The following is a 23,947-nucleotide window of genomic DNA, read 5'->3' on the forward strand; positions in this document are numbered from 1 at the left end:
TTATGCGAGTGCTTTCGCATTTCATTTTTCGGGTTTTAAACAGAAATGTATATTAAGGTGATAGAAAATCTGTTTAGTAAAAGATTTTGATTTGGTAAAAAGCAAAATAGTCATTTTTGAGCAATTGTGGATTTCAAAGGGCTCTTAGTTAAAGGAAACTAGCTTTTGGAGAATAAAATAACATTAATACTATTTTTTGAATAGTTTGATTGTTTAAAATACTTTATTCCAGGAGGTTGGCTGGTTAAAGAAAAGACAAGGATGGAAAAATTTACAATATTATGGTATATTGGTGACAATTTGAGGTTTTTTAAAACATTAAAAAAATGTAATTAGGAAATGCCTAACAAAAGGTTGATTTCTCTAATCTAATTGTTGTAGGTTTTTGTTTTGGTAACAGGGAGCTATGGGAAATGACTCTTGTCTTAAGTAAACATCATATGAGGTGATTTACAAAGCATATCTTAGGTATTGAGAGTTATTTGGCTGTTAACATCAGATGGGAAATTTACAATGCGATAGTGGCATGAGAAAATTCATGGCATTCATCCAAATAATTAGGTGAATTGATGATAAAATAATTGGTTTAGGATGAGCATATTTTTGCTAAGAATGGAGTAACATGGAATGTTTTTCAAAGTGCACTTGAAAGAACATTGTCTGTTGTCCTGGCGGGAGGAAATATGCTTTGTCACAGGTCATATTGATGACTTTGAGGATATTATAGATTGGATAAGCATTGGTCAATTGATACAACCAAATAACGTTGCTTTCTATTGCTTTAAGGGCATGCAAATTAAGAGAACTTTAACTTGAAATTCATAGCATTGCAACGATGGGGTTAATACGCCTGAATGTTACAGTGATAACGAGTGGCAATAACAAGCTTAGATAAGGAGGGAAAGGAGAAATTCTCCAAATTCCAAAATCTGGCTTAGAAACAGGTTGTTAGTCGCTTTGGGTTTTGACAGGATGTGTTGGTGCATGAATTCTGGGAAATTTTGGAAAATTGGGGACCCCATATCTAAAAGAAATTCGAGACAAATGTGTGAATAGGCTCTATTTGGCGCTGGATGCCCAAATTCTAGTGGGGCCTTTCATGTTTTGAAACAAGTGACGCTTTAGGGAGACGTGATAAAGGCCATAGGCGTCATGTTGTATAAAATAGGCGGGGATGAATTTGTTTTACAAATGGGGGAGATTATCTTATCACCTGGATGGAGTGGAAACAAATTTGGATGGCCGCGTTAAAAGGTTATTGGCATGCTATTAGAGGGAATTGGAAAAAAAAAAACTGATAGGGGGCCATTAGGTCATGGCGGCTGGGAAAATATAAACCTTAGATGTGAAACTATTGCCACCTCAATTCTGGGAGCAAACAGCTAAACTGGTAGCATTAGAAAGGGTATAACCTTATGTCAAACATGAAGGTAAATTTTTTACTAACGGTTAAAATGCTAGAGTGGGTGTGTGTGTCTTCAATGATCTACTAATGAATGCGGGGTGGATCCAGACCTTCCGGAATGTGGGGTATTCCTGGCGTCCTCGAGAATTTGTGGATTTTCTCCGGGTACTCCAGTTTACTCCCACAAAATGAAATTATGGATGCTAGACTGGTTGAACACACTAAATTCTTCTGTTTATGAGTGTGAGCGTGAATGATAGTTTGTCTTTTTGTGTTTTTGATTGGCAGGCCACCGAGACAAAATCTATCAATAAAAGATCAAGGCCGAAAATAATTTGGGCTTGAGTCAAGGGATGTCTCAACAAGGGGGAGGTGGCCTTGCTACAACGGCACTACAAGGCTTATGGTTTAAATCTATATGCATACCTACATATCCATCTCAAAAGATACATATATATTTTATTGAATTAAGTAAGATATCATTCCACAATATGGAATTCCAGAAACTATCTATAGTGATAATGGCACCCATTCTGTTAATAAAATAATTGCGAAATTATTGTGCCTACCGTCCACAATTGGCGGACATTATATGAAGTCCTGTTTGGTAGACCTTACAAATTGCTATTATTCACTACACAATGACAATTGAATGATGAGGCAAATCGAGAGAAAAAAAAACACCAAATTCAGGCTATCAGAGGGAGATTTTGCTTCTCAACAGGAAACGGACGAAGTGACGGTGATTCTTGAAGACTGGGTGCTGATACCCAGCAAAGAAGAAGAAACATCGGAGCAACGCAAAGTGGGAGGGTCCTTGTTACTGAAAGGGGACACGGATGCACCTTTCCCACGGTAGGAAGGTTGTCTAAATTGAAATGTTTCAAGAGGAAAACTCCCTAAACAAAGACAAAAAGTCATGTTGAAAACAATTATTGCTTTTGGGACAATGAGATTAATGATGATTGTTGTTGGGTTTATTCTGTTTTACTATTATAATAGTTATATTAATTCATTTCTTTATTAAATCATTCTCTTTCTATTCTCTGTATTAATTCATTACTTTGTTAAATCATTCTTTCTGTTTTCAAAAGTGTTGCGAGGTCACGAGTATTGCCAAGTCATCTTTAACCTGGACGGCCTGTTCCAGGATGGTTATACAAACAATCCACCCAATCTGGGTCCTTGAGATTTGGTGGGCCCTTGGTGACGAGGCCAGGGCTATTCGGCCAATAACAAGAATGTTGTTATCGTTATGAAACCATACACTTCGGGTTTTTCTGTATGTACCCATTATATGATTATGATTATATTATAGGATTCTTAGGTCAAGGAAGTTGTATAATTACTCTAATCTAAATGTTGTTAGGTCTAGTCTCCTGTTTTTGTTATTGGTAAAATACTTTGATTGTTATTGTAGTCCCAGATGTTGTTTTTACTCATACGTGATGGAATGATCAACAACTCTGTAAATTGTTTTGATTCATGGCAATAAGAAGCGTACGAAAACGTCTATTCGAGGAGACGTTCGGAAGTTGTAAGGTGACACTTGCTGTAACGCTCCCCTTCGGAGATTTTTATCTGTTGTATCCATTTCTATTTAATTAAATGTCAATAATTGAATAAGATGTCTTCCTGCAGTTATTGATAATTACGGACGAAGGTAATTATTAATGAACCTAACAATTGTGATTCTATTCCTCTCCACAGTAGGGTTGTTTTCTCCAGTTGGAGAGAAAGGCAGAGGCGTTTCAATTGAGGATACACCTTCTTACGGGAGGGTAAACAGAGAAACATTCACATTTACATTTGATTAACATTACCTACTAAACCAAATTTCCAGACATACATTCGAGATTAAAAATATATATTTGGACTCGGCGACGTCCCGGTTGCAATACAAGGGATCAATCTATGGTGGGAAATGTGTGGTACATTAACAGCTAAAAAATTGGAGAAAAGCCTTGTTGCAGAAATAGGTCAAGATTGGAAAGCTTGGACTGACATATTAACCTGTGAAATTTATTTCTGAAACAGGGATTTCCCAAACGGGGGATAATTGGGAGCCGTTAATGGAGTGTAAAGAAGGCAAGCACTATGTGGAGCTACTTTGGTAAAAGGGTGGTCTCAATTGAAACATTGAGGGGACGGGTAAGATAAACTTTTTGACTTAATAAGATACGGGAAACACCAATATTAATTGAAAAGATTATTGCTCAGCAAGCAATACCATAAAACTATAGGGAACACTTTTATATTGGGTTTGACGTCTCCATATGGTTTCAATTGAGACTAAACCATCTTACAAAGGATAAGAACTAACTACCAGACAAGGGAAAATACAATCAGATTGAACAACTCCCTCAATCACCATTCTTTTGGGGAAAAGTGTTTTTACAAATGAAAAACGGGTCCTACTTGTACAGAAAAAATATTGAAACAGTGTCTATGCTGTTACGCAGTAAATAGGGAGTAAATTTTTCCACTGTTTAATCATTTTACCTAATTAAACCTTACAGGGCATGGTCTGAAACTGGGGGCGATAAATGAGACGCGGTGTACCGGCTAAAAAAAACGTTCTAAAACAAACTACACCCCTGATACCACGTTCTGGCCTATGGTGGTGGTGTGGTGGATAAATTATACGACTCCTGCCGAAACACGGCAGGACTAGGTACTTTGGTCTCACTGCTCTAACCGGTGTCTGTTTTTCCATCTACAGTGAGGAGATACAATTGGCTGCTCAGAAATCTGGTGTGGTGAAGGGTCCCTCCCGACATCGTCGAGCGGCATGGAGGGAAGGAGATCCAACATACATTGATGCGATTGGCATCCCCCGGGGCGTCCCAGATGAGTATAAGCTGGCTAATCAGATCGCAGCAGGATGGGAGTCCAAAAACAAAAATGTGGATGAGATGAATTACCTGCATTGCAATGTCCAAAACCTTGGAAATTATACTGAACAGGGATTCGTGGCCATAAAGGAGTGACGGGCAGCTACCAGTCTGATGGCGTTCCAGGATCGCATAGCGGTGGAGATGCTCCTTACGGAGCAAGGGGGCGTGTGTGCAAATTGTTTGGAAAACAATGTTGCACCTTCATACCGAACAACACGTCACCCGATGGGTCCCTAACCAGGGTCATTAGTGGCCTGCAGACCCTAAAACCGCAATATGCAAAAGCATTCTGGAGTAGAGTTGTCCGCTTCACAGACTGGGGGTATAAGACCTTTGAAAAATGTAAGGATTTGGCCCAATCTGTTGTGTTCTGTAGCCTATATGCTACTACCTTGACATTGTATGGGTGTTGTCTTATCCCCTGTTTGCGCTCCTTGCTAAGCCGACTTATAACTACTGCAATTGCCCCTACAAATTCTAAATTACACTAATTATATCTCTGCTTATGAAACATACCGGGGAAAACAGTGAGGTCCAGGAGTACGGTAATTCCGAGGACCAATTGGACGAATATAATTATGTTCTTTCTCTTTCAGACCAGCCATGGGAGTAAGGAGTGGGCGGATAAAATCGCAGTCACCGACATTTCCATCTGTGATTACTAAGAAATGATTAATAACATACATATTATAAAAACGGGGGTATGTTGGGTTTATTCTGTATTACTATTATACATTCGTGTAGTCATTCATTTCTTTGTTAAATCATTAAAAGTCTTTTAATTGTTCGGCTCGAAGTCAGAAACTGCCGCCTAGTCCACTCTCACATGGACTTCTCCAAGGATTGTTGACGCTACATCTCAACCAGTATCGGGCTGTGAGGGTTGTTGATCGGGCAAGGACATGATATCTGCCATTTCCAGCAACGGAGCCCATAACAAAGATGTTGTTTCTGCCACGTCCATAACACTCGTGACGCACTTCGGGCTTATTTATGTAATTGTTATATGATTGTTAGGTCAAATGAAGGCGTGACTGTTTTTGTTTTAATGCCTTAAAGCTGTACGCAAAATACTGTTCGGGAGGGATACTTTGGAAGATCGCCTCCCTTAAGGTTACTTATCCGTGATCCAATCTATTTAATTAAATGTCAATAATTGAATAAGATGTCTGCCTGCAGTTATTGATAATTACAAAGGGTAATTATTAATGAACCTATCAATACATATACATATACATATACACATACACATATACACATATACACATACATATATGTATATGTATATATGTATATACATATATATACATATTGGGCGCCGTTCAAAGCGGCTGCTTGTTGCAATAGCTCCCTAAACCCTCACTCGAATTCTGTGTTTGTACAGCTTTTTTACGGATTTTTATCCTTTATTTTATGTTTTTATTGTCTCTTAAGACTTTAGTTGTTACTTCACTTTATATATTATATTCGATACTTTAATGTTTTGGGACTTTACTTTCAAGACTCTACTCCAAGACTCAAGCTGTGCGAGAGGCAGTCTTTGATCTACTAGTTTAGTCCATCTTTTCAAATTCAAATTTCAAAATTTTGGAGACTATTTTGACCCACCCAGCCATGCCTACGCTGCTTTACACGAAGGATCAACTGTTAGCGCTACGCAACACCGGGATCCCCCTGAACTTGGACCTCCCCGCTGAGTTAAAGAGGAAGAGAAGAGGATGCAGAGCCGGACGAAAATGTCAGGAGACAACAAGATGGAAGAGCTAACGGCGCTGACCAAACAACAAGGACAATATCGGAGCGCCTGCATTATCTGCTTCACGGAGACCTGGCTGGATGAGCGAATACCAGACTCTCTCATCTCCTTGGATGGCTTTCAGCTGGTGAGGGCGGACAGGGAAGCTGAGGAGAGCGGTAGGAAGAAAGGTGGGGTAGCTGTCTTTATTAACAGTAGATGGTGCAGTCCTGGGCATATTACTGTGAAGGAGCAATTTTGCACTCGAGATATCGAGCTAGTAGCTGTTAGCATCAGGCCGTTTAACATCCCCCGGGAGTTCTCGCACGTCATCATAATAACTGTGTATATACCTCCTTCGGCTGATGCAGCAGTGGCTCGTGAGCTGCTCCACACTACTCTGTCCCGGCTACAGACGTCACACCCCCAGTCTCTCCTTCTTATCTCCGGTGATTTTAACCATGCTCCCTTGACTTCGACTCTCCCCACCTTCACTCAGTATAAGAAGTGCTGCACCATGGAACAAAAAACTCTGGACCTGCTGTATGCCAACACAAAGGAGGCATACAGCTCAGTCCCCCTTCCCCCACTGGGCCGCTCAGACCACAACCTGGGCCGCTCAGACCACAACCTGGGCCGCTCAGACCACAACCTGGTCCATCTGATCCCCACCTACATCCCTATGGTGAGGAAAATAAAACCTACCACGAGGATCATACAAAGATGGACCGAGGAGACCAGCATGGTACTGAGGGACTGTTTTGAGACAACCGACTGGGAGGTGCTGTGCAAACCACATGGGGAAGACATCGACAGCTTGACCTACTGCATCACAGATTACATTAACTTCTGTGTGGAGAACATCGTACCCTCCAAGAAGGTCCGTTGTTACTCCAACAATAAGCCATGGGTCACCAGGGATCTAAGGGCCCTCCTAAACAAGAAGAAGAGGGCTTTTAGGTCTGGGGAGAAGGAGAGTCTCAAAACGGTCCAGAAGGAGCTGAAGAGAGAGATAAGGAGGGGAAAGACCAGCTACAGGAAGAGGCTGGAGAAGCAACTCCAAAGAGGCAACACCAAAGAGGTCTGGAGGAGCTTGAGGACCATCTCGGGCCATGGAGGCAACAGTGGGAGAGGCCCGGAGTCCGGAGACGGGGAGTGGGCCAATGAACTGAATCAGTTCTTTAACAGATTCAGCCCGGCCCCTGCTCCCCTGACCCCCCAGACCAGAAGCAACTCTACCCCCTCGTTCTCCTCTTCCTCCCCGTCTCTGCATCACTGTCGATCAGGTGACAAAACAACTAAAGAAGATCGAGGCAAGGAAGGCTACCGGTCCGGACGGCCTCAGCTCCAGACTACTGAGAGAGTGTGCGGATCAGCTTGGCACAGTGATTCTGCATATTTTCAACCTCAGCCTCAGTCTGCAGAAGGTCCCCACCTTGTCGAAAACTTCCTGCGTGGTCCCAGTCCCAAAGACTGCGAACCCCAGGGAGCCAAACCACTTCAGGCCGGTAGCACTAACCTCTCACCTGATCAAGACACTGGAGAGGATCATCCTCAACCACCTGAGCCCCCTGATGAATGCAGAGCTGGACCCTCTGCAGTTCGCCTATCGTCCAGGCATTGGTGTGGAAGATGCTACCACAGGTCTCTTTCACACCTGGAGAACTCGGGAAGCACGGTGAGAATGATGTTTTTTGACCTCTCCAGTGCATTCAACATCATTCAACTAGTCCTTCTGAGAGGGAAACTGGAGGTGGCTGGAGTAAGGAACCACCTAGCTGCATGGATCATCGACTTCCTCACCGACAGACCACAATATGTGAGACTCCAGGACTGTACGTCTGATGTGGTAACTTGCAGCACGGGGGCCCCACAAGGCACAGTGCTTTCCCCACTCCTCTTCTCCCTCTACACGTCAGACTTTAAACATAATACAGACACCTGCCACCTCCAGAAATTCTCCGATGACACCGCCATTAATGGACGAGTGACTGACGGGAACGACCTGGAGTACAGGGGAGTCATCACAGCCTTTGTCGACTGGTGTAGGCAAAACCACCTGCACATCAACACCAGTAAGACAAAGGAAATGGTCGTTGACTTTCGGAGGACACCTCAACAGACCACTCAGGTGTACATCCAGGGTAAAGACATTGAAATCGTGGAGAACTTGAAGTACCTGGGTGTTCACCTCAACAGCAAACTAGACTGGTCCACAAACATAGATGCCCTGTACAGAAGGGGCCAGAGCCGCCTCTACCTGTTGAGGAGCCTACAGTCCTTTGGTGTGTGCAGGTCACTGTTGAGGACCTTCTATGACACTGTGGTGGCATCTACTGTTTTATGCAGTGGTCTGTTGGGGAAGTGGGAGCACGGAGAGGGACAGAAACAGGCTGAACAAGCTGATCAGGAGGCCCAGCTCTGTTTTGGGCTGTCCTTTGGACTCTGTGGAGGAAGTGGGAGAGCGGAGGATGCTGACCAGGATGAGGTCCATCTTGGACAGCACCTCCCACCCCCTGCACAAGTCGGTGGAGTCCCTTCGAAGCTCCTTTAGCAGTAGACTGCGGTACCCTCACTGCAGGAAGGAGCGCTTCCGCAGATCCTTCCTCCCATCAGCTGTCAGGCTCTTTAACTTAAAAAAGGCTGTGGGTTAGGACCTCCTGAATTCTGATACAGTATAGATGTGCTTCTTTATATATGTATGTGAATGTATATATATCTCAGCAACACGGTTACCTATTTATATATTTATTCATGTATTTATTTATTGACTTACTATTAAGTACCTATTTGTGTATAATGCCTTTCCTATTCCTGCATCCTCAACCTCTTCCTACTGCAACAAAGAAATTTCCCGACTACGGGATGAATAAAGTTATCCAATCCAATCCAATTATAAATATAAATATAAATATAAATATAAATATAAATTTATATATATATATATACATAGATATATATATATATATATATATATATATATATATATATATACATATATATTTACATATATATACATACATATATATACACACATACATATATACATATATGTATACATATATATACACATATGTATACATATATATATACATATGTATACGTACGTACGTACGTACTTCATGCCCTTATTTAAACCCTTTTTATTTGTCAATTCTGGCTGACTTGCTGACACGCAGGCTTGATTCCTGACCGACTCCCTTGGCTGCCTCTGATTGTAATTGCTGAGGCAGTGGAGTTCTTTCCTTCCTTACAAAGCACATAGTTTAGTGCAGAGTAAAGTTTGATTGTCCCAGCTTCACCATAGTAATGTGAGTACGTTACTCCTTGTTATATTTTGTATTTGTGTTGGCAAAGTTAATGATTTTGGGTTGCATAGGGGGACTTGAGATATGTTTAGACACACCAGGGTATACATATAGTTTGTGCATTTATACACGTAATTATTCCCCTGTCTAGACTTTTATTACATCAGTTCAGACAGTGGCACCCTTCGGCCTTATTTCCTGTATTTTGTGGGTGTTCATTTGGACACCTGTCTGGGAGGATGTTTTTACCGTGTTTATTTGAGGGTACCACTTTAATATCTCGTGCTTCCCCTATATAATCCAGTAGTCTAGGTTTTTGCCAGGACTTTGTTGTAAATAAAATATTACTGAAGGCTACTTGCATTGTTTGTCTGGACTCATCCTTGACCGAACCCGTCTGCTGTGGTAGTTGCGACTCCCTGGTATATCTTACCCCAGGGGGAGTCGTAACAGTTATGTTAACAGATGTTATTTAGCCTCGTGTTTTCCGGTTTACTATTCCTACTTAAACATGTTTGTTCTTGGGGCCCGTGAAAAAAATGCCTTCCTACCAATGGGAAATTCTTTACCCTTTATAATATTTTCTTTGGCTGGTGCGACTTATCGTCCAATATAGTACTCATTTTTACTTTACGTTCAGAGGCTCTTAAAGAAACGAAAGATCACAGATTTTTAGCCAGGATGACCAGGTTGTCAACATTATCTGCATTGAGAATAGTCTAGTGGCAAGTTACCATGTTTCCAATCGTGCCAAAGATTCCTTCAGAGGGAGTAAATGTTGCTGGAATGCATATATACTTTTGGGATAGTTGCATTACCCGGGAAAGTTTACCTGATAGGTCTGAAAATACAACTTCAGGAGCAGGTCAAGAAAGAGTGAGATCAATTTAAATTAGGAAATAGGTTTTTTTACCGAAACTGCAAAGTGGAGAGTTACAGCTCTAACAGTGGAGTCCTGTTCAGCGCGATGTTCTTGCAACTCTAGTCGAATGACCAGTGAGTGTGTCTTAAATACCGGCAAAACTGACAGTTGTCACTAGGACTTTGGACAGATACGTTTCAGTCATTTGCAGGGCAAAAAGTAATTGATCAGTGTCGGACAGTTGAGTATTTGTGCTGACATATCAACCCAATCACAAGACTAAGATTGATTATTCAGTCAGATAGTTGGGTGTTTATGCTGACATGTCAGCCATAAGGATGACTAAGATGCTGTTATAATTACAAAAACTAATACGATATGAACAAGCATTTGCAAAGAGACTTTGTCTAATCTTACATAACCTAATTGAGTCTCTGCTATTGAAGAGGGCCCTGTCTTTGTACAATTCCAAATTCAGGATGTCACACTGCATGATTCGGTATCATCCAACACACCCTTACTTGAACAGACCATTTAATTGTAACTGTGAGTACTTCTGGATATCTTTTTTGCCAAAGGAAGTTACCCTTAAGAACTTAAAAAATGATTTGTGAAAAGACTTTTTCCATTTACATGAAGCATCTAAAAAATAATTACTGATACAATGGTTTTATGTGGATTGCCTCACCATCCCCTTGTTTCCAGAGTTCAGAAGGAACTTTGATGACCAACTCCCCATGTCCAGCATCAGGGTCTACAGCACTCACTGCAGCCGTATAAGCACTGGAGAAGTAATTCAGGTTCCTTCTGTTGAATTAGTAGAGTAGATATCATACCTGTCATATTTTTTTTTTTAAGTATGTTTTTTTCTACATATATACAAACACACAAAAAACTACATAATGTTAGGGTTATTATTGGTATTATTATAAATTTGCTGGAATGCATTGCTTTATTAGAAACATCATTGTTTTACATCTGTTGCAAGAATAACACTTCTTTTGTAACCGTGATAAATAGACAGAGATCTATAGACAGAGATCTATAGACAGAGATCTATAGACAGAGATCTATAGACAGAGATCTATAGACAGAGATCTATAGACAGAGATCTATAGACAGAGATCTATAGACAGAGATCTATAGACAGAGATCTATAGACAGAGATCTATAGACAGAGATCTATAGACAGAGATCTATAGACAGAGATCTATAGACAGAGATCTATAGACAGAGATCTATAGACAGAGATCTATAGACAGAGATCTATAGACAGAGATCTATAGACAGAGATCTATAGACAGAGATCTATAGACAGAGATCTATAGACAGAGATCTATAGACAGAGATCTATAGACAGAGATCTATAGACAGAGATCTATAGACAGAGATCTATAGACAGAGATCTATAGACAGAGATCTATAGACAGAGATCTATAGACAGAGATCTATAGACAGAGATCTATAGACAGAGATCTATAGACAGAGATCTATAGACAGAGATCTATAGACAGAGATCTATAGACAGAGATCTATAGACAGAGATCTATAGACAGAGATCTATAGACAGAGATCTATAGACAGAGATCTATAGACAGAGATCTATAGACAGAGATCTATAGACAGAGATCTATAGACAGAGATCTATAGACAGAGATCTATAGACAGAGATCTATAGACAGAGATCTATAGACAGAGATCTATAGACAGAGATCTATAGACAGAGATCTATAGACAGAGATCTATAGACAGAAATCTATAGACAGAGATCTATAGACAGAGATCTATAGACAGAGATCTATAGACAGAGATCTATAGACAGAGATCTATAGACAGAGATCTATAGACAGAGATCTATAGACAGAGATCTATAGACAGAGATCTATAGACAGAGATCTATAGACAGAGATCTATAGACAGAGATCTATAGACAGAGATCTATAGACAGAGATCTATAGACAGAGATCTATAGACAGAGATCTATAGACAGAGATCTATAGACAGAGATCTATAGACAGAGATCTATAGACAGAGATCTATAGACAGAGATCTATAGACAGAGATCTATAGACAGAGATCTATAGACAGAGATCTATAGACAGAGATCTATCTATCTATCTATCTATCTATCTATCTCTCTCTCTCTCTATATATATATATGTATATATATATATATATATATATATATATATATATATATATATATATATATATATATATATATATATATATATATATATATATATATATATATATATATATATATATATATATATATATATATATATATATATATATATATATATATATATATATATATATATATATATATATATATATATATATATATATATATATATATATATATATATATATATATATATATATATATATATATATATATATATATATATGGTGCGCACTGTCTACTTAACGAAAGACATTTAGCCGACTGACATCTGGCCGACAGCCAACTCGTCGAAAGACCATCTGGCCGAACATAGAATTGGCCGTTCCACTATTTGGCCGACAGACTATCTAGCCGAAGAACATTTAGCCGATGCACTCGCCCCGCCCCTGTGTGTGTACAAGTTTTTCTACCTCGGCCCGTTACTGATAATAACATTCATTTAGAATAACAAGTTACAGATAACATTCATCTAGAATAACAAGTTAGAGATAACAATATTCATCTAGAATAACAAGTTAGAGATAACAATATTCATCTAGAATAACAAGTTACAGATAACAACATTCATTTAGAATAATAAGTTACAGATAACATTCATTAAGAACAAGAAGGGCATTTATTCACGGCCAAACAAAGTAATCATAGCAATAAAAAAGTATTAACATTAGATACTGTAATTTACACCAGCATAGAAAACATTGAGATCAATCTTTGAATTCTCAGCGAATCATTTTGGATATATATTTCCTACAATATTGGGAAATTATTCAAAATTAAAACATATTTAACAGGTATATATTTCTGCATATATCTAACTCCAAAGAGTTATTAATTAAACAACTACTACAAGTTCAAATATGGTGCTGCTGCTAAATAAAAATATTCCTGAATATTCTTCCCATGAAAAGAGTATTCAGGAATATTTTGTATATTTATAATATTTATAATATGCTAAATTCACGCCAAAACGACATTTAATGATTAAATACTGATACTGGAGCTCTTTGGAAGTTTAAACCGAGTCCAGGGTAGTGATTTCCCTGGTAAAAGACAGCAATGGACATCAATGGTGAAAACCCCCAAAATGCACAGAAATGACTTTGAATTCAGCCAAAAACAGCTAAATGAATAAATACGAACACCGCATCATAAATAAAATTAGAAACTATAACCGAGCCCAGGGTGCCTGATTTCCCGGTAAAAAGTGCGTTTTTAACCCGGAAACAAGACTAAATTGCAGTAAAATTATTTGTCCATCAGGTGGAAGTGTTCTGCCGATTCAAAACCAGATTGGACTGGTTTTGAATCGGCAGAACACTTCCACTTGATTGACAAATAATTTTACTGCATTTGGGTCTGCCGATTCAAACCCAGACTGGACTGGTAATTTATACCTGTCAAATATCATTTTATTTTAAATAATTTTCCAATATTTTAAATATATATTCAAAATGATTTGCTGAGAACCTTAATTCAAAGATTAATCTAATTTGTTCTATCCTGGCATAATTAGAGTATCTACTGTTATAACTCCTTTCTTTGTTTGGCCGTGAATAAATGTCCTTGTTATTATAAATGAATGTTGATATCTGTAACTTGTTATTCTAAATGAATGTTGTTATCTGTAACTTGTTATTCTGAATGAATGTTATCAGTAACTTGTTATTCTGTATATGGCCCGCGGGCCGAGGTTGAAAAACTTGTACACACACACAACCGGGGGCGGGGCGAGCGGGTCGGCTAAATGTTCTTCGGCTAGATAGTCGGTCGGCCAAATAGTCTTTCGGCGAGTTGGCTGTCGCCCAAATAGTCTTTCGGCGAGTTGGCTGTCGGCCTAATGTCAGTCGGCCTAATGTCAGTCGGCCTAATGACGGTCGGCCTAATGACGGTCGGCCTAATGACGGTCGGCCTAATGACGGTCGGCCTAATGTCGGTCGGCCTAATGTCGGTCGGCCTAATGTCGGTCGGCCTAATGTCGGTCGGCCTAATGTCAGTCGGCCTAATGTCAGTCGGCCTAATGTCAGTCGGCCTAATGTCAGTCGGCCTAATGTCAGTCGGCCTAATGTCTTTCGGCAAGTCGACCGGCCACTAAATTGAGAAGTATTTTCCTAAGAAACAAAAATCGAAACAATTTCTTATAAAGAGAGCCAATTCAGACAGGCGGGTTAAAAAGACAGTCTGATGTTAAACTTCCTCCAAGCTGAGAATCATTTGACGCTTGAACAATGCAAAAGTGAGCAGGCATTTAACAGCATGGTATGCAGAAATATGATCGGTGGGAGACGCAGTATGTACTTTTAGACAGGTGGCATTTAATATGTTTGTCACAGGTGTAAAATAATTTGAGGAACTCTATTCTTAACCTAAACTAAGATTCTTTTTTTTACTATAATATATCCTTCACAAGATCAACGCCTGCTGAAAAAACTGCAACAAAATTACAAAAGTTAATGAATGACATACTGCACTTACTGCTTTGACTCATTGTGGCACACTTCCAAAGTGGGATCATTATAAATGAAAGGAGCTTCAAGATCATTTATTCGGACCCTGTAGATTCTGCATTGTTTACTGTTCAACTTGATTCTGTTAAGGTTGGCTACTGTCGGGACGACAGTCAGTTCAACATAGCCCTGGGTGACAAAAAAGAGTAAATCAGAAACAATGACATTTCTTCCTTTTAATTAATAGACATCAATTCATAAATCGATACGAGTGTAGAGCAGGATCTTTGTTGACACATTTCTGGCGAATGAACAATAGGTTGCGTAGCACATCCCAAACAATGGCAGAGAGTGTACGAGCAAAAATTCCAATGTAGCATGGGGATGTATGTAGTGGATCAAAATCAGATTGGAATTTATCGTTAATTGGCCCCAATTGCCTAATTTTAAGGGGATTAGAATTGGGGTTTTGTAAATGTTTTACTGTGACAGTAAGAGTTAATCCCCAAGCATAATACAAAATTGAATGAACATTCAGACTATTTTTACGATTCAGACTATTTAGAACATTCAGACTAATCTGACTACAGGTAGGTGTTTATCCTGCTTGGCATTGCTGCCTGTCGGACCTCCTCCAGACCCCACGGGTCAGCTGTAGGGTGAATTAAGTTTTGGGGATTTCAGGATGTCATAGAGGTTGTCAGGAGTACAGGAATTTCCACTACTTGGCCGGGTAAACTTCGGAAATTAGAGAGAAGTTGGCAGCTTTGACCTGTGGTACCTCGAGATACGAGTTTAATGCGTTCTGAGACTGAGCTCAGAAGTCAATTTTCTCGTAACTCAAACGAACATTTCCCATAGAATTGAACTAAAAACAAACCAATTTGTTCCAACCCTCGGAAAAAACACCAAAAACAGGATATTGGATTAGAAAAACATTTTAATTCATCATTTATTAACAAAGTGACAAATAACTAGTTGTTTAATAGCACTAAGGTGTTTAACATTATGAAAATTTGACGTATTTTGCTGAGGGGAGAAAGGACAGAAGGGGTGGTTGCACGGCAATGCGCTCGTAACAACAGAAACAAATTTAAATGAACTTGGATTACGATGCACAGACTCAAAAATAAGTTTAATCTAACCTTAAATTAAACTTAATTCTAATTGTTTTGATGCATTTCTTCTCCTGGGTTGGCTCTATTTGCCTGAACCCTGCCCTGACTTTCAGATGCGGCTAAAAGCAACCTATAGAGCAGGGGTCTCAAACTCGCAGCCCGCGGGACAATAATTTGCAGCCTGCGTCTTAATATGCAAGATTAATGTCCGTGGGGCCCGCAAGATTGATATGAATGACTGTGTTGGGAGCTGGATGAACCAATCACGGTGATGTATACGGCTCTGGAGGGTGGGACATTGGCCGGGCTGTCCAGTGCATCGCTCACTCCGCTCGGTACAGAGAGCTCCCGTAATCCAATACGATCAGAAAGCAAAAGTGCGCATGCGCCACAGACCCGCGCGACTGAAACTTAAACGGTCAAATCGAAAGTGCACATGCGCCACAGAACCGCGCGACTGAAAGTTAAAAATTCAATCCGAGGCTCATTCCTAGTGTAAACACATTACAGCCCCAGAGATGTCTGTTTCAAAGCCTGCCGTGAAGAGAAAGGTCAGTGATGAGCACAGACAGTTTCAAGAAAAGTGAGGAGTGCAATATTTCTTTGTTGAATATGGGGATTTGCTCTACTTCACTGAGGTACGTTGGCTCAGCAGGGGAAATGTATTGAAGATATTTTTTTGAGTTGAGAGCAGAAGTAAAAGACTTCATTGAGATAAAAGGGGTTGCTGTTCCTGTGCTTAGTGATCCCAAATGGCTCATGGAATTAGCTTTTCTTGTTGATATCACACATGAGCTTAATGTACTGAACAAGAAGCTACAAGGCCAGGGGCAACATGTCAGTCCTGCCTATGACAACGTGAGAGCATTCTGCACTAATTTTTTGTTAGGGAAAGCCCAGCTCTCTTAGACAAACCTTTTCAATTTCCCAGCATGCAAGGCTCTTGTGGATGCAGGCACACCATTCAGTGGTGAGAAATAAGTGTTTCGAAGCTGCAGGAGAAATTTGATCACAGATTTGCAGACTTCAAGACACACAAAGCTACATTTCAAATTTTTGCGGACCCCTTCTCCTTTGATGTGCAAGATGCCCCTCCTGAGCTTCAAATGGAGCTCATTGACCTGCAGTGCAACTCTGCACTCAAAGCCAAGTTCAGGGAGGTGAGTGGAGAAGCAGACAAGCTTGGGCAATTTTTGAGAGAGTTGACCCCCAGTTTCACTGAAATTTCCCAAATGTTCAAGCGGACCATGTGCCTTTTTGGGAGCACATACTTGTGTGAGAAACTCTTCTCCACCTTGAACTTCAATAAGTCCAAGTATAGGTCCAGACTTACTGATGAGCATCTTCAAGCTCTATTGAGGGTCTCCACTGCTTCCTCCCTTAAACCAAATGTGACTCAGCTATGTGAGAAGAAGCGCTGCCAGGTCTCTAGCAGCAAGAAGTAAGAGAAGCTGTGTCCAGAATATTTCATGTTCAATGTTCCATTCAAGTTCAGAATGTTAAAATTTAAAGAGCTGTTAATACAGACATTTGAAACGGAATAAAAATAATTAGTTTTCTCTACTTAGCCAGCCACTGTATATCTACTGTATTTTCATTATTATTTATTTTTTTTATCACTTATTGATTTATTTTTTATTAATATTTAAGTTAATTTATTTAATCCATTATTTTTCGTTAAAAAATAAAGATATTTGATAACGTTGGAATGTTTTATCAGCGCTTTTCTTGTGGAAATACTGATGTGGCCCAGTCTCACTCAGACTCTGCCTCTTGCGGCCCTCAGGTAAATTGAGTTTGAGACCCCTGCTATAGAGGGTTATTTGCTTTTGTCTTCCCTTCAAAATATTCCCAAAATGACACACAAAAATATCTCCACAATAAAGTAACGCACGACAACTTGCCAACGAGTAGTATATAGGCCCTCCACACTGAGTAATGGGGAAAAAAACACTGAAAACTGTGACGCTCCGCCCAAGACTCGTGTAATGTCTCCGCAGAGACATTTCACGAGTTGCGACCACAGAGACATTACACGAGGGAGTTGTGGGGAAATAGACAGTGCCCATGTTCTTATGAGCAGACCTTCGCGTCTGCTGTCTAATTGTCTTGTAAATTTTACTCATATCTCAAATTGCTCATATGTCAGGGCACTTGTTTGTGGAGGTACCACTGTATATGCTTCTGCTTCGGTACAGAAAGCCAAACATTTCAGGACCTATTTGCCAATTGTTAGGAATATCAGCTTTACATTATTACTGCAAGTTTAGTCCTGATGGATGTGGGAAAAACTGTCCCTAAGCCTATTTGTCCGTACTTTGGGAGACATGTAACATCTGCCAGGGGGCAGCAGCTGGAACAGGTTGTGACCAGGGTGGTATGGGTCCCCGACAATGTACCTGGCTCTTCTGAGGTAACAAGGGGTGGCAATGTCTTCCAGTGAGGGCAGAGAGCAGCTGACAATCTTCTGGTTAGTGTTAATCACACTCTGCATGGCCCTTTTGTCTGCTGCCGTGCTTCCAACGTACCACACTGTGATGCCAGGATGATCTCCACAGTGGCTCTATAGAAGGTTACCAGAAAATGTGTCAAAGTTGTTCCTCCCGAAGACCCTAAAGAAATTACGTGACGTGGACCCCCAGGAATTTAAAAGGACTAGACCCTGTCTACACATACTCCATTTATTAGGAGTGGGGCCAGATCTGTGCTGTTTGCGAGAGTCCAGGATTATTTCGTTAGTTTTCGTGGTGTTCAGCACCACGAAGACAGTTTGTTGACCTCATCTCTGTAGGCCGACTCATCTCCTCCTGAGAGGAGTCCGATCACGGTGGTGTCATCAGTAAATTTGATGATGGAGTTAGACTGGTGGGTTGTGTAAGATAACATTAAGATAATATGACAATGTCGCATGGCAATTGCTTGTTCACATCAGTTTTTGAAAGTATAGAAACATCGTCATAAGTTTGCTCGTTGTCATGGAGACTTGACACTGATTAACCGGACTTTGCACAAAGTTTGGTCGTTGCCATGGAGACTCGTCATTGATTAATCAGACTTTGCCAAGTTTGGTCTTTGTCATAGAAACCATATTATGCCCTGTTTTCCTATACAAAGACTGACCACAGTTCATTCAGAGAGAATTGCGAGGACGACAGATTGTGATCGGTTCATAGCTGTTTGAAAATTCTCCCACATCTTTGGCTACTTCTTTTTTATGGAACCATCCAGCCATGCCTACGCTGTCACACACATGGGACTAGCTGTTACATTATGCAGCAGAAGGAGCAACACCTCAGTACCACCGGAGTTTCGGAGCTGGACAAAAGTGCCGGGAGAAGAGGCAACGCTTCTGACCAACCATTCCATCATGGGATGGAATGGAAGAGCTGTCGGCGCCTACCAGCAACAGAGTCGAGGAGTTCTGCCTTGCTGCTGTTTTCTTCAGCTTCAGACTACTGAGGAACTGTGCGGATAAGTTTGGAAGAGTGACTCTGCATATTCTCCACCTCGGTCACAGTCTGCAGAAGTTCCACATCTCGTGGAAGACTTCCTGTGTGGTTCCAGTTTTTGTCCAACTTTACGCCTTTTTGAGTCTGTATCCGTTTTAGCTACAGCAACCAAAATGGCGCTGTTTAAGCGGCATCCGGCGGCCGCAGTAGCTCTGTCCACTCTTGCCCGTTTTATTTTTGCTGCTTTTATGTTTTAATGATTTGATGATTCCATTTACTTTGATTTGCTTTGTACTTTTGCTTTACTGTTCTGTCTAATTACCCTCTTTCTACTGCCACAATGTAATTTCCGGAATGCGGGATGAATAAAGTTATCCAATCAAATCTTGCAGTCCAGTAATAAACCTATTTCCTATTAAATTGATCTCACACTTTTTTAACCTGTTCCTGAAGTTGTATTTTCAGATCTATCTGGTTAGTGTACAGTCGTGTGTACAGGGAGTACAAAAGAGGACTCAGTGCACAGCCTTGAGGGGAGCCAGTGCACAGTGTAATGGATGAAGAGATGTGGGGACCAAGAATAATAGTTTGTGGATGGTTGGTTAAGATATTCTTTATCCAGCAGCAAATGGAAGAGGATAGTCCAAGGTGGGAGTTTGTCAGTCAGAATGTCCGGTATTATAGTGTTGAAGGCTGAGCATTAGTCAATGAAAAGCATCCTCCCTGAATACCCATGGTGCTCCAGGTGGCTCAATGTTGTGTGTAGAACTATGGTGATAGCATCCTCAGTGGACCTGTTTGCACTATAAGCACTAGTGAGGGTCAACTGAGGGAGGGACTGTATTCCTGATATGGCGGCCGACCAACTTTTCAAAGCACTTCATGATCACAGGCGTGAGTGCAACAGGCCTATATAGTCATTCAGGCTGTCGATAGTTGGCTTTTTGGGGACAGGGATAATGGTGGCAGATTTCAGACAGGGGGGAATAATGCATTGTTGCAGGCAAAAATTGAAAAATGTTGTGAAAACTCCAGTCAGCTGGTCAGCACAGGCTTTGAGCACCTTCCCAGGTACTCCGTCTGGGCTAGCAGTCTTCCTGGTGTTCACAGACCGCATTACCAGTCTCACTTCCTGTTCCTGAAACTTCAGTGTACTACTGCAGGGTGGTGGTGGGGGTGTTGAGACTGGGTCTGATTCGTCAGTCTCAAAGGGGACTAAGAAGCGGTACAGTTCCTCAGCTAGTGAGGCATCTGCGTTAACAGACATTATTGTTATTGCAATTGGTAATATGTCGTATTCCCTGACACATCTTCTTTGGGTTATTTCCTGTGAGGTGCTCCTCAATTTTCCTTTTATATGCTGCCTTGGCCTTTTTAATGCCTCTCTTCAGTTCTGCTCTAGCAGCGCTGTATTGTACCTTGTCCCCTGACCTGAAGGCAGTGTTAGGGCATATGATGAGTGCCTGTGTCTCCATTCTCATCCGGGGTTTTTGGTTAGGAAAAAGCTGTATCCGTTTATTAAAAGTGAAGTTCTCCGTGCAGTTTTTGATGTAGGGATGTACAGTGTCCGTGAAGTCCCGGAGGTTGTGGTGTTCGAAAAGTTTCCAGTTGGAGCAGGAAAAGCAGTCCTGCAGCTGAGAAAGGGCGTCGTCGGGCCAAGTTTTTATTAGCTTTATTTTTGGCCTTGTTAGCCTCCAGAGTGGAGTGTATACGGGGGAGAAGGACAGGCAGAGATGGTCTCTGATCCAGCCAGGTGAGGGAGGGAAGTGGCGCTACAAGCATGTTTGATATTAGAATAAACATGGTCTAGGGTTTTGTCTCCCCTGGTGTGACTTCACATACTGGATTAACTTAATACAAGCAATATCGTATACTACTTCTCGTTGGCTGCTCATAAGAACATCAGGGGCACTGACTCTCCCCCGCAACTCCTCGTGTAATATCTCTGGTCGCAACTATACCTCTTTGTAACGTCTCTGCGAGCACTGAACGGAGCGTTGCAAACACACCTCAAAAGTGGTAATGGAATGGCTAAATCATGCTAGAATTAAGGTTTTTGAATGGCCTTCCCAAAATCCTGACTTAAAACCCATTGAGAGCTTGTGAACAATGATGAAGAAACAAGTCCATGTCAGAAAGCCATAAAATTTAACTGAACTGCACAAATTCTGTCAAGAGAGTGGTTAAAGATTCAACCAGGAGCTTGCCAGAAGCTTGTGGATGGCTACCAAAAGCACCTAATTGAAGTGAAAATGGCCAAGGGACATGTTACCAAATATTAGCGCTGCTGTATGTGTATTTTTGACCGAGCATATTTGATCACTTTTTTCTGTTCGCCCATAAAGTCATAAAAGAAACAAATTCATAAATGTTTTTTGTGACAAAGTATCTGTTTCAATCACTCTATCCAAGAAAAATCTGAGTTGTAGAAATAACTGGAAACTCAAGAGAGCCATAACATTATGTTCTTCACAAGTGTATGTAAACTTTTGACCACAACTGTACATATCAAGAACTGCTGTATTCATGAAATAAATCATGATACAAATAAAGTTCTGGAACCAAATACAGTAAAAATAATATTCCAAATACACGACACAATCCCTTCTGTGTAATAACTTAGGGGTGACATGAAGACATTAGGCAGTGATCTGTCTCCTACTGGCTGACTGAAGGTAAGTGAAAGAGTGAGAGGTAAGTGATCCGCTCGGAGGGTGATGCAATGTATCCATCACGGCAGAATGCCACATTACGAGTCCGAAATTATCACTTATTTGGGTTGTGTGCCGGGAAAATGCACCTTATGGAGAAAAGCACTACCAATTTCTTCATACGCAGTTTCTGGGTACGATGATAATTTGGCTTTTGTCGAGTCAATGATGATGACAAAGCCTATGTCCGATTATTATTATATTATAGTAATCTCTCGAATATCGCGGTTAATGTGAACCAGACATGGCCACGATAATCAAAAAACGTAAAAAAGTAGGGACACCCGTATTAAAAAAAAAAAAAAAAAAATCTTTTTCAGTGCAGTGCTGAATTTTAGTAGCAAATGGGGCTTCCAGCGTGGATTTTCACAGTATGAACTTAAAAAATAAAAAATACATTTTTTTCCTTCGGTGCAGAGTCCTGGTAGCTAGCGGAAGACAGGGAGTTGCTTTCGCTTGCAAGTTTTAGCGTGGATTTTCACATTTTTATAAACTTGAAAAATTCAAAACATTAAAAAAAAGTTAAATTCTTAATTCCCCAGAAAAAAAAATCTGCGATATAGTGAAGCCACGAAAGTTAAACCGTAACATGACGACTGACTACTGTAATTCCATAAATGAAAGTACGACTGTACATGTTTGTATGGTCTTGTACAGAATACAAACAAGGTGGACTGGTGGGCGAGTTGTTAGCGTGTCAGCCTCACAGTTCTCGGATTGAGGGTTCGGCCCAAAGTCCGAACCTTTCAGGGTTGAGTTTGCATGTTCTCCCTGGGCTTGCTTGGGTTTTCTGTACATATTCTAATTCCCTCCTACATCCCAAAAACATGCAGAAAAAGCTAGTTGGACACTCAAAATTGCCCTATAGGTATGGATGAGTGTCCGTGTGAATGAATGTCCATCACCGTGTGCCCTGTGATGGTCTGGCAACAATTTCAGTGTACCATAGTTGGCTTGGCTAGGCTCCGGCACTCCATAGCCTTGTGAGGATGAACAGTACAGAAAATGAATGAACAATTCAAAAAAATATATACTTACAATAACAGATTTTCTCTGGAAGTTGATATTGTTGATACACACCACCTGGTGGGTCGTAAAAAAATGAAAATAAAAAAAAGTATGAGTACAAAGTGAAACAGATATAGGCGTGAATGCAAATTGAATTGAATGCTTTTATTGTCATTATATTTTATTGTCGATTTGTCTTGACCCCCGTGGCGGAGGCTCTACCGAACCCAGGTATAGAACCACTGCACTGTTTTTTGTTACTCCGTTAATAGCCGGCGAATTGGAACAAAATGTTTTCCATTCCAATATCCAGTTTGTTTTTGTTTTTTCCAGAGGGTTGGAACAAATTAATTTGTTTTTAATTTCTATTGTAAACGTTGATTTGAGGTATGAGTAAATTCACATACGAACTTGGTCCCAAAACGCATTAAGCTCACATCTCATGGTACCACTATTTATGTATACATGGCAAAGCATCTGGGATGTTTGTTATGCCCAAGTGGACATCTTGCGTTATTGTGGCCAAATCGTGAAATTCATGATTTGGGCGAGAAAAATATTTTTGATTAAAGCTCACCAATTGTTGAGTGGAAAGGATCAAATCGCTTGGGTCAAATCGGTTTGCACTGTGTACAATGGGAGGCTTCGGTCTGCGGTGCTTCATTTTCTTGCAGTGCGCGGCTTGAGTGGTTGTTGCCAGGCTGTGCTTTTCGGGCACGTCATTTAGCCAAGAGTGTTGATTTTGATGGGGCTCAGTGGTTGAACCGCGGAATGGTTCCGGATGCTTCGGGTACATGGTTTGCATTGGGCTGCACTAAA

The 23,947-nt window shown here is 40.6% G+C and overlaps 1 protein-coding gene across 1 annotated transcript in view; it reads right to left on the reverse strand.

Annotated features, from left to right (window-relative positions):
• The window catches only part of taf2 (TAF2 RNA polymerase II, TATA box binding protein (TBP)-associated factor), a 105,654-nt gene that overhangs the window by 75,283 nt on the left and 6,424 nt on the right, over positions 1-23,947 (reverse strand). The window contains exons 4-6 of the mRNA XM_077711832.1: positions 23,159-23,213; positions 14,871-15,031; positions 10,896-11,014 (exon numbers count right to left, since the gene is read on the reverse strand). Of these exons, the coding sequence (XP_077567958.1) occupies positions 10,896-11,014; positions 14,871-15,031; positions 23,159-23,213 (335 nt within the window). The remainder of the gene's footprint in view (positions 1-10,895; positions 11,015-14,870; positions 15,032-23,158; positions 23,214-23,947) is intronic.

This window comes from Stigmatopora nigra, unplaced genomic scaffold, assembly GCF_051989575.1.
Source record: "Stigmatopora nigra isolate UIUO_SnigA unplaced genomic scaffold, RoL_Snig_1.1 HiC_scaffold_45, whole genome shotgun sequence".
Lineage (NCBI taxonomy): Eukaryota > Metazoa > Chordata > Actinopteri > Syngnathiformes > Syngnathidae > Stigmatopora > Stigmatopora nigra.